General features: G+C 42.2%; 1 protein-coding gene across 1 annotated transcript in view; it reads left to right on the plus strand.

The window, feature by feature from the left end:
* SH3BGRL2 (SH3 domain binding glutamate rich protein like 2) overlaps nt 1-6,347 on the plus strand; it is a 169,705-nt gene extending 163,358 nt beyond the window's left edge. Inside the window, exon 7 of the mRNA XM_069598933.1 lies at nt 3,348-6,347. Coding sequence (XP_069455034.1) covers nt 3,348-3,359 — 12 coding nt within the window. The 3' untranslated portion in view covers nt 3,360-6,347. The remainder of the gene's footprint in view (nt 1-3,347) is intronic.
* The last annotated feature ends 11,405 nt before the right edge of the window (nt 6,348-17,752 follow it).

Below are 17,752 nucleotides of genomic sequence, written 5' to 3' on the forward strand. Positions count from 1 at the left end.
TATTTTTAACACTGAGTTGAAATGAAACAGCATTACTGGGAAACTTTGATGTCTATAAGTAATAGGTCTTTTGAGGCCACCCGGGATCTGTATCATTTCTGGAACACCTGTGGGAGGAAGGCAGAGACTATCAATAATATAAATTACATCCCAGCACCTGTAGTTCCTCGCCAGTGTGAAACTGTGCTGCGTTATACATCAGTAAGTCCACAGATGGTGGTGGGTGGCTTCTGTGCACATGTTTTAAACAGAGGCAAAACCCACACATAAAATATTTAAAGGCTCTTAAAGCTATTTTTATAAAGATGAAACATTGGAATCCTTGGGAAAATGAAAGTATTTTTACAACGTGTTTCATACAAAGATATTAAACAATCCAGATTTATCTTCAAAGAACTGGAAAAAAACTGGGAGAAGAGCAGTCTAATGGATGCATGAATCCAGTGGACAGTGTCTCTGCAAACATCTTTGGAAAATACTGTGTGCTTGCCATCTTTGTTCTCATTTTCCCCGAAGATGTAGATTCCTTTGAGATTCTGTGGGCTGGCTCTTTTCACTCTTTGAAAATCTTTATATTCTCTTAGAAAGTTTTTAGGAAACCTATGATCTGTAAAATATGCACTCTCCCATAACTTGTGGTCGTGGGATTAAAGTTGGTCTTATGTTTTAAATGTTCTAATGGATTTATAATTTACATACCATACATTTCACTTGTTTTTACAATTCAGCGATTTTTGGTATATTTACAGGGCTGTGTAACTATCACCACAGGCATAGAGCTCATTTATTTATTTTTGGCCACTCTGCATGTGGGATCTCTGTTCCTAACCAGGGATCAAACCCGTGCCCCCTGCATTGGGAGCATGGCGTCTTACCCCTTGGACCACTAGGGAAGTCCCAAGGTTGGTTTTGATGCCATTGAGGTTTGCTTGATTTCAGGAGACCATCCCATCAGCAGTGAGGGCTCCGGGCATCCCCACCCATTCCGACCCCCATTTTCAGACTCCAGAGTGAATCAGACGTGAGCAGGAGCCCGTGGAGCCCAGGCGGAGGGCTGTGGTGCAGTGTACGTGCCGCGCCCGTGAACCAGCCAAGGCCTTAAGCGTTAATAGCAACTCATACTTCAGCTCCGTAGGAGAGGAGTGCGGGTATCTCTAAGAGCAAATCAGCATCTCCCCCATTTCTGGTTTTTTATGTGTGCTCAGTGCGATCCCAAGGACTGTAGTCCTCCAGGCTCCTGCCCTTGGGATTTTTCTGGCAAGAGTACTAGAGTGGGTTGCCATATTCTCCTCCATGGGATCTTCCCGACCCAGGATCATACCCGTGTCTCCTGCATTGGCAGGCGGATTCTTTACTACTGAGCCCCCTGGGAATCCCTATTTATTTTGTACCTTGGTAGTAATTCATTATACAGTCTACACTCTTAAGGCCTAGATGGAGCTTTCATGGGTGTAATACACTATATGATGGAGCCTCCTTTCCTGTCTTTCCTACCCTCTCTGCAGCACAAGTACATGAAAGACAGGGTAGGCTAGCTCACCAGGGGGAGAAGGCAATGGCACCCCCCTCCAGTATTCTTGCCTGGGAAATCCCATGGACGGAGGAGCCTGGTGGGCTGCAGTCCATGGGGTCTCGAGGAGTCAGACACGACTGAACAACTTCACTTTCACTTTTCACTTTCATGCACTGGAGAAGGAAATGGCAACCCACTCCAGTGTTCTTGCCTGGAGAATCCCAGGGATAGAGGAGCCTGGTGCACTGCCGTCTATGGGGTTGCATAGAGTTGGACACGGCACCCCACTCCAGTATGCTTGTCTGGAAAATCCCATGGACTGTGGAGCCTACCTACAGTCCATGGGGTCGCCAAGAGTCGAACACGACTGAGCGACTACACCTTCACTTTTCACTTTCATGCACTGGAGAAGGAAATGGCAACCCACTCCAGTATTCTTGCCTGGAGAATCCTGGGGACAGAGGAGCCTAGTGGGCTGTCATCTAAGGGGTCGCACAGAGTCGGACACGACTGAAGCAACTTAGCAGCAGCAGCAGCCCACCAGGGGACGTAAAGACTCCATTAGCATCTGATTGCTCCGAGGAACAGTGAGGGGAGAGAAGCTCACTAGGAAAAGAACATTCAGCACCCAGGTGTAGACACTGGCCAGTGTTAAGAGTGGACGGGACACAGGATGGTAGAAAGTGACAGAGTGGTGGCCTGCAAGGCTACCATCCCATATAGAGTGTGTGTGTGTGTATAATGGGATGATATATAGTCATGCTTCAGAATAAATTTTAATTACATCAAAGAAAAAAACATCCATGCAGGACAGACACATCCGGAGCCAGTGTCCCTGCATAATAATGAATACGTTGAACACCACATTTGCTTCCAACTTTTTGCATTCTTAGTAGTGCCCAGAAACATCCTTGTAGCTACTGACACTCTGCTCATATATGTTTTTAAAGAATTCAAGTGAGTTGCTGATACTTAAAATACTGATTTCCCACGTTTCTCTATTCCTCGAATTGTCCAAACCCTAGTTGGGAGTGGGGGAGCGGGGGCACACCTTCCTATGGATATCTGGAGGTCCCTGTGGTACCTACTTAGGAAAAAAGACCTTTTCACGAATAATCTTCAAAGGAAATCATCAACCTCATTCTCATAATAGACTCAGAACAGAGCCTGAAATGGAATTTTCTGCTTTTGGATCTCCCCCATTCAGGGCTGATATTGAAAACGTGTAGCCACCAGTAAACCCTAGGCAGTGAACCAACAGGGGGCTCCTCTCAGAGCTCCCACCCCCCACCCACACCAGTGGTCAGCCATCCAGCTGTTGGGTCATGGTGGCTCCTGGGGGATTGGAGTATCAGCTGGTCACCAGTAGGTGTGGTGGTGTCCCCCTCAGGCTACCCTCTGCGGGGCCCCTGAGTGAGCTAACTGCCCCCCACCCCACTCACTCAGGTGCAAGAGGCATTTCATCAGTGTTGAAAACAGGTGGCTTCCTTTCCCCTTTTCTATTTGGCAGGTCAGGTGGGTGTGACTTAAATCTGGGCTCTGATCCTGAGACCTAAGATTCGCTCTTACCCATCACACGAGGGTAATTATTATGGTTTCCAACCTCTCTGTTCCCTGGCGTTTCAGATACCACTGCCAGGGTCCAGTGGGTAAGACTCTGTGCTCCCAGGGCAGGGAGTGGGAGTTCAACTCCTGGTCGGGGAACTAAGACCCCACGTGCCACATGGTGTGGCCAATAAATAAATGAATAAATAACATAGATCACTGGCCAGGGTGAATCTCTTGTCCATGTAATGCAATAACTAGCCTTTTTTTTTTTTTTTTTAATGACTAGGCAGAACCTTAGTGAAGACAAGTGGAAGAGATGGAGATGCATTCCAGAGTCCCCTTTGGTACTCGGCGCATGCCTGCTTACCTAATGCATCACTGTGACAGAAGCACATGCGTTATCAGTGACTTTGCTTGCCATGGAAAAGGTGTTTGGGAAAGACTTGGGTCTAATGGGATTGCATGATTGCTTTAAACCAAATCAGGACTGTGGTGGGTTTTTTTCCTTATTTTCAGAATTACCTGCAGTTGCCTCAGTTTACCCAGAGGACCTGTCACCTGTCCCAGGTGTGCTTCCTGAATGACTGAGTGATAAGCGGGCGGCACCATCAGAGAGAAAATACTGGATCTGCCCTGGTTTGTAGTTGATGCCAGGATTGCGCAAACCTGCTTCTCTTCTAACTATCTAGGTGATATCCTTGAAATTAGTCTGCCAGGCTTTTAGAATATTTTGATCAGAAAGAAAAATAGCAGTGTTGGTTGACAAAGGGCTGAAGGTCTTTGCTGCAGAATCACAAATATTCCAGTGCTTTGTCATAACTGTAGAAAAAGTTAGGTGCTCTAGCCTCCTTTTGGTGATGGAAATTCTGACCCCTATAAATCCTCCAAGCTCCTCCTGATGTGTCCAGAAATCATAGTTGATTACAGTATATGATCAGAACCGAGTTATAGGGATGAAAAGAATTGCTATTTTGAAAAATACATGCTTCTTTATCTCTTGCAAGGGGCAAGTCTCACTTAATGCATAAGATTGCATAAAAGGTATATTTCAAGAGGTGTACTAATTAGATAGTAAATTTATAGAGGATATTATCGGACTCATATCTGAAAGCATTTCAGCTCTAGCAACTTGGTATGCATAAGTGCACATATATTTTTGAATGCAGCTCCCCTAACTAGTAGCTGCTTATATATTTTGTGAAAGGATTATATTTTTTGAGAAAGGAAGATCTTGGTTAGATGTATTTTGGGAACCCTTGATGAGGCATATTAAAAAAAATAATATTGCTATACATTTTAATTTTTTTTTTTCCTGTGTTACTTTTCATTGGTCCTCTCATTCTGCCAACTCATGTTTCTGGCCAGTGCACAGTCCCAGATTTTCAGAATAATGTAGGTACATGTTCTTACTCCATGTATGAGCACCATTGATTTTTCAGAACAGAGTACGTACAAGAAAGAGGCTGTCAGAGATTCACTCTGGATAGTACATGGCATGTGAAGTCCCTGCTCCCTTTGAAGTGGATGCAGATAAATACTGAACTTGTCTACTTCATTAAGGCAGAGGCTCCCTTTACTGCATCCTTGTCCCTGCTCACACTTAAGAGTTTTTAGTTGCCGAACCTGGGAATAGTCTTGCACAGGATAAACTCTTAAAGGACTGTGTAAGACATTCTGCTGTTCTCAGCATCCTGATGGTGGGCCTGCCCTTGGATTCTGAGCAGGAAGTTTGTAAGAAAGGAAGAGAACAAGAGAATTGAGTTCCTGTCACCTGTGTTTTCTCTCCCTCCAACTTGCTAAATGTGGACTCTTCTAAAGAACTTGTTGAATGCTAAAGCTGATATCCCCAGCCTGAGGTTTGCAGTCCAAGACTATAACCAGAAGGAAAGCATTCCACTGATTCCTACTTGACTGGAACAGACACATAATCCACAGTTTTCTCTCCAAGGAAAGCTGCTGTGAAATCATGAGTATGACTGCTTAGTTGGCATTAAATACAATCCAGGTCACATTTCCACTTGATAAATCCCAGGGACTATCCAGGAAATTGTTTTTGAACTGGTATTATGTTAAAGTCTGATAAGACTTAGTATTTCTTTCTAAGATACGGCAGTTTAAAACATTAATGTTACTGTGATCTAACTTACATTTTGTCTGCTCTTGCCAGTGAGTACCAAGAAGCAGCTTGGTAAGATTGAGTCTTTGGGAGTTAAATTCTGGGGTCATAGGATCAATACAATACTTGGCAGACCAAGAAAGCTACTCAGACTTGTTTGTCTCAACACCTTTGAATTACTCTGACTGTAGTAGATTCTCCTAAGCAGACTAGGTGAATAGGAGAGCTAAATTATTATCACAGTCACACACCATCTACCCTCACCTGTACTATTTTTTTTTTTTTTGATCAGCAAAGAAATAGGAGAGACCAGCTTGAGCTGGTATTGTGCTTGTTATGAGTGAGCTCAGAAGCACATTGGTATGGTATTTCCCGTGGTATCCAGGCTCTGTGGAGTCCAGAGGGTATTGCTGTCTGGGCTTACCTGAGCCACACTGTGTTCAGATAATATCATGCTCTTACTTGTGGTGTTTTACCAGCTAAATTCCAAACACGTAATGATTTTCTTCATCCCTGCTTTAACTAGCTGCCTTTAGATCTGGATAATCACCTAGGAAAGAAGTGGATGGGAATCGTAGACATAGGAGCTTTTCAAGACAGAATTTTTCTTTCCTATAGCAGGCTTGTTGGAGCAAAGGAAATGTGCTGCTAAAAAATCATTACGCCTTTTCAAAATTAGACAAAATACAGAGTGCCATCTTACTAGGTATATGCAGACCAGAAGAAAATTTATTTGGGGAAGTACTTGTTTTTCCGGATTCTGGTGTTCTATTAAAATCAAAGAGGAGAAAAGGAAGATTTTTTTTTCTCTCAGGCTCTAATATATTTTAGATTTGTTTCTGTTTTATAGATTTATCCAACACTCCCACGTAGATGTTTTTATATTACATGAATTTAATAATGAACTAAACTTATTTGTCCTCTGTTGTTGAAGGGTACCAAAGCCTCTTGCTGTTGTTTTTTTTTTTTTAATTTGATTCTGTTATATAGGGTTTTGCTTTTTTTACAGATGCTTTTCATTTAATATCTTTTCTAAACTGTCAAGACCCACTTTGATCTGCAAAATTATTGTTTTTAGATTTCAATTTGTATGCATTTGTCTCTAAAGGCATTGGCGAAATGTCAGATTTTATATTCAGCATTAAAGAGGAATAAATTCCAGAAAACCCACAGTCTGGAAATGGAGTGTTTGTTCCCTACTGTGTCTTATACCTTTTCTAATTTTACTTTTGTGTTTGTTTGAATCTGAAAAGCTATAGATTAATTGGAAAAATGCATATGGCTCATTGACCACTCAAAGAAACAGTTACATGTGTGTGTGTGTGTGTGTGTGTGTGTGTGTGTGTGTGTGTGTGGAATCGTTTGTGAGTATGTGTATGTGTGTGTGTGTATTGGAGGTGACTGCAGAATCGTGTGTGAATGTGTGTGTGTGTGTATTGGAGGTGACTGCAGAATCATCTCAGTGACCAGGACCAAGAATGGCGTTAAATCACTCATCCCTTGCTTGGTTCAAATACCTGACAGTGGTTTCCTGAGTACACTGAAGCGCTGGGCTGTGGCTTCTCTTCCCTTGGTTGGTTTAGTTGCTAAGTCGTGTCCGACTCTTGCAACCCCGTGGACTGTAGCCCGCCAGGCTCCTCTGTCCAGGGATTTTCCAAGCAAGAACACTGGAGTGGGTTGCCATTCCTTCTCCATCGCGTCCCTAATTTTGTGCAAAAAAGTAGTGTAGCCGCAACCTGTAATAGCAGGGCTTCATTTGCTGCAGCCACTTCTGAAGGCAGAAGATATTTCTGATGGCAGCGTCTGAAGTTAAGCGCGTCCCTGAACTGTTTCTAACCTTAGACACCGAGACGAGGGAGGCGAAGGAGGAGATAAAGAGAACAGGCTGTCAGTCTCCAGAAAAGTGCTAAATTGTGAAACCAGGGAAGTCAAGTAAATGCCCGCCTACTTGTAACCCAGATTTTCCAACTTGCTGGTTTTCTGGCAGTGCAGGCCAGGTTAGTTTGGTCACCCGGTTAATCAGTATGTGTTGCGCCCCTCGAACATGAGGGGGACTGTCTGAGCAGGACGATAATCTCAGGCCTCCAGGAGGAGAGAGACAGAGAAGCGTTCACAGCAAGGACAGCGGGTGGTGATTGGAGAGACAGGTAAGTTCAGTGTTCTAGGTGATGGTTCATCTGAAACGTGGTGTATAATCTTTTTCTTTGTATGTTTGAACCATTCTGGTTTTTAAAATTATCTCATACCTGCAGTGGAATCAGCATGCGTGCACACACACACCCCTATGTAATATATACGCTGCCGCGTAAAGAAAAATACACACACCCGGCAGTGTCTGCCAGCAGCTTCCTGCTGTCCCTTTGTGGCGCCACGTGGCCTTCCCTGACCCTGTCCCATCCCCATTTAATAGTGGGAGGCTCTCCTGAGCACTGTGTGGATCGTAACCTTTCTGTCCTTTCTTATTTTACCTTTGTGTAGATACCTAAATGTGCATATCTTGAATGAATGGAATTAAACTGTATTCTTCCATCGCCTTCGTTTTTATGTTCACTGCATTGGGGCATAGTTATTTTGAAGCAAGTACCCTAGCTTGTTTATTTTCACTGCTAAGTATTAGTTCACTGTATAAATATATCACGGTTTTTCCCTTCTCCATGTGGAAACACACCTTTCTTTGAAATAGAGAAAGGAAATGTTGCTGCAGACATTCTTCTGGTGATTTCTGGGGCACATACACAAGTAGATGTAAGCCTTGAATGGAATTGCTATATTCCGCGTGCTATAAGGCACATTGTTAACCTAACTAGACAAGGCTAAGTTGTTTTCCAAAGTGGTGGTACCTACTGACAATCCTACTGGGGTTCTAGAATTTCTGGTACTCTCGATCTCACTAGGGTTTGCGATCATCAGACTCAACATTTTGCCAAGCTGAGGAGTGTAAAATGGTATCTGTGGTTTCATTTATTTAACTACTAACACGACAAATATGTTTTGCTATGGGAATTCCTATTTCTTCTTCCTGGAAATTCCTCTTAGGTCTTCTACCATTTTTTCTATTGTGGTTTTTTTTTTTTAATTAAATTTTGAAAGGTCTTTCCAGTTTTATTGGTAAATGCTTAACTAATAAAGTAGAAACCATATTTAGAGTAAAAATTCTTCTGAAATTGTTTCCAAAATTATGAAAAAAGCATGTGAAACTATTCTATTTGGAGGGAATAAAGTTAAATGCATAAATTATGTGTTATGTGCTAATTTTCACCTCCTCAGCATCTCAGCCTAGAGAAGATGTACCTTGGAAACCTCTCTACGTCCTGGAGGAGGAAATGGTTACCCATTCCTGTAGTCTTGCCTAGAAAATCCCATGGACAGAGGAGCCCGACGGGCTACGGTCTAATGGGTCACAAAGAGTTGGACACGACTTAACAAGTAAGCACACACACACACACACACAAACTATGCTTTCAAAGTGTTCTTTCTTTGAGGTAATTTTAAGGCTCATCAATTCCAGTTATTTGGTAGGAAATGTGATTTCCTACTGCAGAATAAAACCAAAAGGAAATCTTTGTGTAGACTTCATGTTTATTTATGCACAATTCCTTTGTATGTCAATATAGAATAGGCTTACAGCAATAGGCCAAAATGATGTTATACTTAAAAGGACATTTAAAAAATAATTTTTTTGTAGGGCACACAGTTTTGAGGGCATTAGCCTGTTAAGACCCCCTTTGCCCGGCAAAGGAATAAAGCTGTTCTTTTCTACTTCACCCATTCTCCACCAGAATAATTTTTTTGAGTTGAAGGAGATTGTGTTGGACCTATTCTCATAACTAAATAATTCTTAAGCTGAATGAAATATCACAATCATGTGAATAAACCCAGTATGTTGTGACTTGTTCAGCCACCAAGTCGTGTTCAACTCTGTGACTCCGTGGACTGCAGCAAGCCTGGTTTCCCTGTCCTTCACTAGCTCCCAGAGTTTGTTCATTTGTCCATTGTGTCAGTGATGCCATCCAACCATCTCATTCTCTGTCGCCCCAAGCTCCTTCTGCTCTCAATCTTAACCCAGCATAGGGGTCTTTTCCAATGAATCAGCTCTTCACATCAGGTGGCCACAGTTATGGAACTTCAGCTTCAGCATCAGTCCTTCCAATGAATATTCAGGGTTGATTTCCTTTAGGATTGACTGGTTGGATTTCTTTGCAGTCCAAAGGACTCTCACGAGTCTTCTCCAGCATAATTCGAAAGCATCAATTCTTTGGCACTCAGCCTTCTTTATGGTCCAACTCTCACATCTGTACACGACTACTGGAAAAACCATAGCTTTGACTGTATGGACCTTTGTCAGCAAAGTGATGTGAATATTTTCATTTCTGGTTGGCAGGTATAAGAACAAGAAACTACAGTGCAGTCTTCTGAGGCTCCTGCTAATCAGGGGGCAGTGTTTTTCATGGGCCAAGGACTCTGACATTTGAAAAATACTAACTGAAAATTTGGTACTGCTTACAATGAATGGCACAGAAATTTAGACCTTTTTTTATTAAAACAGCAGTCCACACTCTCGTAATGTACATCCTTTTGGGTTCTATAATCATAAACTTCACTGTCACCAGACTTTCTACTGAAAAAGCTCTAGTGCAAATATCTATCATCATTAATGTAACGGAAACGAAAGCTCAATAGTACAGAACAGCTGCTCAGTGTGGTTCCAGCAAGCCACATAGAATTATTGGGCACTTGAAATGTACTTCCTGACTTTGTTATATGCTGTGAATTTAAAATGTGGTTCATATTTTGAAGACTTATGAAAAAATAAAATATCTTAATTTTTATATCAATTACGTTTTAAATGATAATATTTTGGACATATTGGTTTAAATGTTAAAAACTGATTTCACCTTTTTTTTTAATGTGGCCACTAGAAAATTTTCAATTATGTATATGGCTTATGTTACAGTTCTCTTGGACTGTACTGTTCTTTACCTGAATTTATAATAAAGACCTTAAATGCGCTTTTGAGTTTTGGCAAAATATCTCCTTTCTTTATAATATGAAAGGAAGTGTGAACATCTTCTGGAATATAATTTTCTAATATACTGCCAGGATAAATGCTTTTCTCATTTGGTTTTTCTGTCCCTCTAGCTTGACCCATTCAAGGCAGAGGTTCTTTTTTTTTTTCTGGAACGAAAGAATAACGTGTATGTCTTGTAACCCAGGACATCTCTCTGTGTCCAGCCTCTTCCTTTATTATCATATCATGTTGATGTCCCCTATTACATCAGTTAACGCCTGTGAACTGAGTCATGGTGGCATTTTTTTTTTAAAGGAGGGAATTTAATGAATCACAGATCCCATCTATAATCTGCAGAACAGTGATGAATATTAATAGGATTTTTGTCCTAGATTTCCTAAAATGTTCTCTGTATCTGTAAAACTTGAGCTCAGAAGAATAGATGGATCATCTGCTTTTTAAAAGTTTCATTGCCAAAGATTAAAACAAAATGTGAGTATTAAGGGAGAATGGCTTCCTTTTCATGCCCAGAATTTTTAACCTTTTTCGTTGTTGTTGTTACTCTCAGCAAAATAGTTTGGGAGACAACATGTATTATTCTTGTCATGAAAATAATTGATGGTAACAGTACTCATTAAGTGCAGGAATGTTTCTTCAGATTATTTCGTTCAGGACACTTCTCTGAAATGAGAGAGAGATTGTAATATAGTCCTTGCCAGCCGAGAGATGCCAGCCACCTATGTTGCTTGCTGCTCTGGGGCTCTTAGTTTGCCATTCTAATGAGCTACCGCACTTAGACAGGATTTAGTCTCTGGGCTTCTCTGGTGGTGAAGTGTTAAGGAACCCACCCGGCAATGCAGGAGATGCAAGAGACGTGGGTTCGATCCCTGGGTCGGGAAGATCCCCTGGAAGAGGAAATGGCAGCCCACTGCAGTTCTTACCTGGGAAGAACCGTGGAGCCTGGTGGGCTGCAGTCCATGTGGCCACAAAGAGTTGCACACAACTGAGGGACTGAGCGCTGATGGGTGGAACAACTTGTCTGACATAAATGATAGACACATTTTTCATGCTGATTTTATTGAGCTTATTGGTACTACTGTCCCATCTGTTTCGTTGAGATCATATTTTTCTCTTAATTTTCTCCCTGTCAATCCATTTCATGTCGTATGTTAATAGTACCATGAGGTTGAAATAAAGATCCTGGGCTCCAGGACAGCCCACGGTCAGTCTCAGAGAGCACTCTGAGCTCAACAGCTGGGGCAGGAAGACCAGCATTTCGGCGCTGACCCTCTGCCCCTCACCCAGACTTGTCTTTTTCTCTCTCCCTGCCTGTCTTCATGATAAACCACTCAAACAATCCGCTCCTAGCCGCATCCTAAACAACAGGTACAGGGAACAGAAGTGATGACAACAGCAATATTTTTACTTCCCAGATTGGCAACCAGAGGGAAGGACTGAGACAGCTGTTTCCCTTCCTGGACTGTTTTACATGCCTAAGAAATATTTATTCTACTGTGTCCCAGTTGTAAATGAGAAATCAGATATGACAGGATCTCCATCCTAGTGGAAACATGACTGGGCGCAGACAGTGTTATCGGTTACGTATTCACCAGGTAAAAATCACTGTAGCATTCAGACTGGTGGGTAGTTTCTGAACAATGACAGCAAGCAACCTCTTTCCTCTGCATGCGCGCTCAGTTGTGTCCGACTCTTTGCAACCCCATTGGCTGTACCCTGCCAGGCTCCTCTGTCCGTGGGAATTCTCTAGCCAAGAGTACAAAAGTGGGTTGCCATGCCCTCCAGCGGGTGTTCCTGACCCAGAGATCAAACCCACATCTTCTGCGTCTCCTGCATTGCAGACAGATTCTTTACCCCTGAGCTACCAGGGAAGCCCGACCTTTTCCCTACCATGGACTCATTCAGTGAACAGGTTGCCTCTTAGTAAGACCATTCCAGAGTGACCCAGTTCTCTAGGGACAGCTTTACTCAAGTCACAAAGTGTAAACGGTCACATCTCCAGTGAGGGTAGGCAGCTATTGCTGCACTCAGGGTAGTGCAGGCAGAGTAACTGAATGCGGGGAATTTCAGTGGTACCAGTGTCTATCCAGGGAGAGGGCTATCTTCCTAAATATGGGTCTTTTTAACATAGAATGGGTTTTAAGTTTTCTCCAGTGTTCCTGAAAATTGTGTATTAGTCATTCTCATTGCAAATAGCCCTTTGCATGCGTGCTAAGTTGCTTCAGTCATGTCTGACTCTTTGTGATCCTATGGACTGTAGCCTGCCAGGCTCCGCTGTATCTTTTGCCTGGTAAACATCTGAGAAAGGACAGAATATGCCCTATCCTGTTTCAGAAATGGCATAATCACCAGTCAGACTCAAACATGATGTGATTAAACCAGATCCACATCATTTCTGTTACCACGTGGAGTTTGTTGATACCTGCACCGGTACCTGTACAGACACTTACATCTGTATGATACAGCGCTCTTTGTAGTGGCTTCCCTGGTGGCCCAGCAGTAAAGAATCAGCCTGCAGTGCAGGAGATGCGGGTTTGATCCATGGGTTGGGAAGATACCCTGGAAGGGAAAGTGGCAACCCACTCCTGTATCCTTGCCTGGAAAATCCTTGGACTGAGGAACCTGGTCGGCTATGGTCTATAGGGTCGCAGAGTCGGACTCGATTCAGCACAGCACAGCACAGTGCTCTTTGTGCCTTATCTGGGAGCATAAATGTGTACTTCCAGTATCTCAAAAGCTGCTTTTTTTCATTTCTTAAATCTTATCTTATTTGGTATGGGTCAGCTTTGTATTAAGAGAGTGGAATTACATATATATTCTCTTTTTTACTTGTACACAGTGAATTTGTTATGTTAATAGTTTACCCTACAGTCAGATGAAATACATGGCTTTAAGCATGTGTTAATGGTGTACTTGATAATTACATGTAAGACCAGGTACTAAAAAGTTGAATTTTTTTCTTACTCTGTCACTAGGAACTTTGAAGCCTTGTGTCTTTTCTGCTGACAGTTACTGGTTGTGAAGTGGGAAATGTGTTGTATCAGACTGTGACCAATCAGAAGATACACACCACTCGGTGATTTAAACAAGGGAAGTAAAATGTCAAGAATTATTACATTTTGATGAAAGGGTGACTCTCGGATTTGAGAAAACTGCATTTTACCCTGTGGCTGAGGGAGAGCATCCAAGGAAGGACAGACTTGGGAGGAAGGGAGGTCAGGCTTCAGAGTTTGTTGGAAAAGTTGTATGTACAGTCTGCAGAGAAGTTAACAGGTTTCCCTGGGCAGGACTGACCTACAGTTGCTTGGCAACAGGAAGCAAACACCTCCTCCTGCATTGGGCTGGGGTGGGGGTGGGGGCACCAGGTGGGCACGGCCAGACCAGAGCTACAAGTTCCCCGAGACACCACATGTTCTAGGACCCGGAGTTAAAGCAGCGCCATCAGACCCAACCCACTGACCCACCATGTTGCAGCCTCACAGGAGCATCCCCTTCCTCCTGCATTGTCCCTCCAGCACCTTCTGTCTGAACAAGTGGAACAGCGTGCTCACTGTGATGGGAAGATGCTTAGAGGAGTTCTGTCCATCCTTACAGAACACGTGTTGGCAGGTGAATTTGGAGCGAAGACTTAGTACGGTGATAGCTGGCGCATATCATAAAAGGATTCTCTTTGTCATAACTTCTCATCTGGAATTATACATGTTCATTAAGAACAAAGGACGATCCGTGTTTTGTGAAGTAATTTGGTAATTTAAGTGAAAATTTGCATCCCAAACAGTACTTGAGGCCTGGCTGTCAAATTGGGAAAGCTGGCCACTCACTTGCTAACTAAGCTGGTAAGCATCTTGTCACAAGCACAAATGTTACAGGAAGATGTGAAGCGCAGGATGTAACCTTGATTTCCAGTCATCCTTACTTTGTGGTTCTCGGTTTTATAAAGCTGTTGAAATTTAATTTAAAGGAAAAAAAAACCATGATGCTGAGGAATATATTTAAAGTTTCTAGAAGTGACTCCTCATGCAATCAGTTCTTTAGAGGATATACATTAACCTATTTTTAGAGCATTAATCTTAGCCTAGCACTAGAATTTCTTTGTGAATTCCCTAACAATAAATACCAAGAACCCAATACTTGCATAAAGGACACAGCTTATGGCTCTTTCTCGTTTTGTTTTTAATTTACTCCTGTGGTGAACAGAAAATTGAATAGACTCTCTGTAAAGTCTGACCTATTTACTCACCCTAAAAGATCTACCTCTAATGGAAGACAAGGCAGAAAAAGTTATTAGGAAACGGTAGGTGCCAGGTCCAATTAAATCCAATGATTAGGCGCTTTCCCAGACTTGCAGTCCATGGTGGCTAGTGATTAAGTGGATGGGTAAAGAAGAGATAGATTATCCTGCCTGATAGCCTTCCTTTATTAACTTTTAAGTGGGCCTGAAGTGAAAGAAAAATTAATTTTACTGAGAAAGTAATTGGCTTCACGAGATGACCTGTCCAGGATTCTCTGTCCCTTCCCAGTGCCTTTCTCAGCTTGCTGCTGGAATGCTTGTCTTTGGATTCAGTTTCTCAACAGTATTGGAGGGGTTTGTGTGCCGTCAAGCCATATTTACTAAATCAAGAGTAACATATTCATAGTACCAGCACCATTCTGGACTTTGTAGGGAATAGAAAAGTAACTTCCTATGTGGCTCTATCGTTTTAGGCACTTACTGTGTTGATGTCACTGTTGGTGGTACAAAACCCACCTGTAGAAAAGGTTTCTGGGGCGCTGAGGAGCTGCCCTGGGCAGCCTCTGCACTCTCTTAACTCTTAGATTCTATGGTGTAGATTTCATAGGTGTCGGTAAATCAGTGGTAACACTGGTGTTAGTTCCGGGAATTAATTTCCTTTACCCACAAGCCCAGACTTGTCAGCTGTTCTTAGGTATGCCAGGGAGATTTGAGACCTTATTACTTTACAAAACTATTAGTTAAGTAAACATTCTAATTTCCCCAGTAGTCAAGTAGAAGAGTCACTGTTGACTTACAATGGAAGCAGACCCAAATTTGATACTTTCATTGTATAATTATCCACTTTCTCAATTTTTAAAAATATTTATTTTATTGAAGTTTAGCTGATTCACAGTGTTAATTTCTGCTGTACAGCAAAGTGATTTGCTTATAGATATGTATACATTTTTTTTCATTTTCTTTTCTGCTCTGGTTTATCACAGGATATTGAATGCCCTATGTTATACAGAGGGACTTTGTTGCTCATCCATTCTATATGTAGTAGTTTGCCCCACCTTTTCAATTTGGTTGCTATCCTTTTATATACACACTTTAAAACAACAAGACTCCATGAGCACAGCCAATTCATTCTCTAACATAGCCTTTGGGTGGTTTCTCTGTCCAAGGAAAAACCCTGGCCTTCCTGGGCTCCTTATTAATTTTAGCTCCAAAGTCAGAAATCAATGTGAATTGCTTTTAGAAGCCTGACAGAAATCTGCCAGTTGAGCAGTAACTAGACATAGGCCTTAATATGAGCTCACTGCTGTTCAGTATTTTTCTTGGGTAGAACAAGGGGGTGGATGATAAAAACAGCACGTTCTCTTGTCTTACAATAACCTTGATTACAGTCAAAGTTCTTTGCCTAACAATAGTTTTGGTTATATTCAAGGTTCTCAGAAAATGGCTGTCTAGATCTGAAACGTAAGATGTGGATTTATTTACGTCTGTGCACGCGTGTGTGTGTGTGTGTGTGTGTGTGTGTGTGTGCGCATGAACACACACACATACATACATGTCTTGAGGGGGATTTGTCTCAGGCTTTCGTTCTACCAAACCTTAGTTTTTAAAAAAAGGAGAGGCAAGGAATATCTTTAAACACAATGTTCTTTTTAATTCTTTGTCTTGGCCTAGCCTATGAAATGTGACCTACATCAGCTATTAGAAATAAAATGCAATAATCAGAGTCAGGAGCAAGAGAAATCCTAGGGTGAGAGTGACCAGCAAAACCACAGGCGCTGTAGCCCTGCCGTGGTGTAAATAAAGACTCGGGAACAAAGGAGGCAAGTTTAGCGTAAAGAGGGAAACTAGAACAACTGATCATTTTTGTAAAAGTTTGCCATATGTTTTCAAACTGAAGTGGCTACTCAGAGAAAACCTTCTTCAGATCACAGAAGGGCAGAGTTGGAAGGCAGACGTGCAACTCTTTTGAACCCTTCTGAATTCACCCACCCAGCATTCTTATTTCAGATTCCGCATACCATATACGTACAAATAGGTAAGCTTAAAACTTCAGAATGGGAAAGAACCGAACATTACCGATTAACCAGTGACATTCTGGAGTATTTTTAGAACTCTAAGTGCCTCCATTCTTTCCCGTTTGCTTCTTCACACTTGTTTTGACAACCAACTCACAGTGGTCTCCGAAAACAGGTGAGAATCCAGAGGAAGGGAAAACACTGACTGTTTTGAAATGAACAATTTTTTGCATGTATCTGTAGAACGGGGTGCATCTTTAATGAATATTTTGTTAGTCAAACAAAATTCAGGATGTTCCAGTGCTGATGTGGAAAACAGAGCAAAAGAATAGAATTTAAAAGTAGCCAGGTACATCATTTACTTTCTTGTGTGTGTAGATGCTCAGCCATGTCCAACTCTTGGCGACCTCATGGACTGCAGCCCACCAGGCTTCTCTGTCCATGGCATTCTCCAAGCAAGAATACTGGAGTGGGTTGCCATTTTCTCCTCCAGGGGATCTTCCTGACCCAGGGATCGAACCTGTGTCTTTAGAGTCTCCTGCATTGGCAGGTGGATTCTTTACCACTGTACTACTTTTACTTTCTTATTTGAATTTTGCTCAGAAAACTAGAGTGGGAATGGCGTGGAGGAAAAAGCCAATGTTCTTTATATGTATATAAGATCTAGGCCAAAAAATTTGTTATATGTGTAATATAGGCGCAAATATATACATTGTATATTGGAAGTGTTAGTTGCTCAGTTATGTCCAACTCTTTGTGGCTCCACGGACTGTAGCCTGTCAGGCTTCTCTGGAATCCAGGCAAGAACACTGGAGTGGGTGCCATTCCCATCTCCAGGGGATCTTCCCAACCCAGGGGTCTTACCCAGGTCTCCCATGTTGCAGGCAGATTCTTTACCATCTGAGCCACCAGGGAAACCCATACATTGTATGTATAAAATATATAATGTATACTTTACGCATTTTTTTTCCTGAATAATCTTGAAACAATACTGAACACTGAGTTCCTCTGTGCAGGGCCAGCGCCCTCCGATAACAGGACTTGGGTGGTGGCGACACCTAGAGGCCTGATGACTGAATGCAAGTTACAGAGTGGACTTCTCGTGCATTTTAACCATCACCATTGCAATTAAAAGATTTATGAAGACAGCTGTGAAAAGGAAAGCTACCTTTCAAAAAAGGTCTTTTTCAGTATATATTTACATGCCTTACATTGGAAATAAAGGCCTAAGGAGGGGTAATTTTTGCAGTATTTCAGAAGATTAACCCAAGAGAGTCAAGAAACCTAGGTTCTCCAAGGAGGT

This window comes from Ovis canadensis, chromosome 8, assembly GCF_042477335.2.
Source record: "Ovis canadensis isolate MfBH-ARS-UI-01 breed Bighorn chromosome 8, ARS-UI_OviCan_v2, whole genome shotgun sequence".
Taxonomy (NCBI): Eukaryota; Metazoa; Chordata; class Mammalia; order Artiodactyla; family Bovidae; genus Ovis; species Ovis canadensis.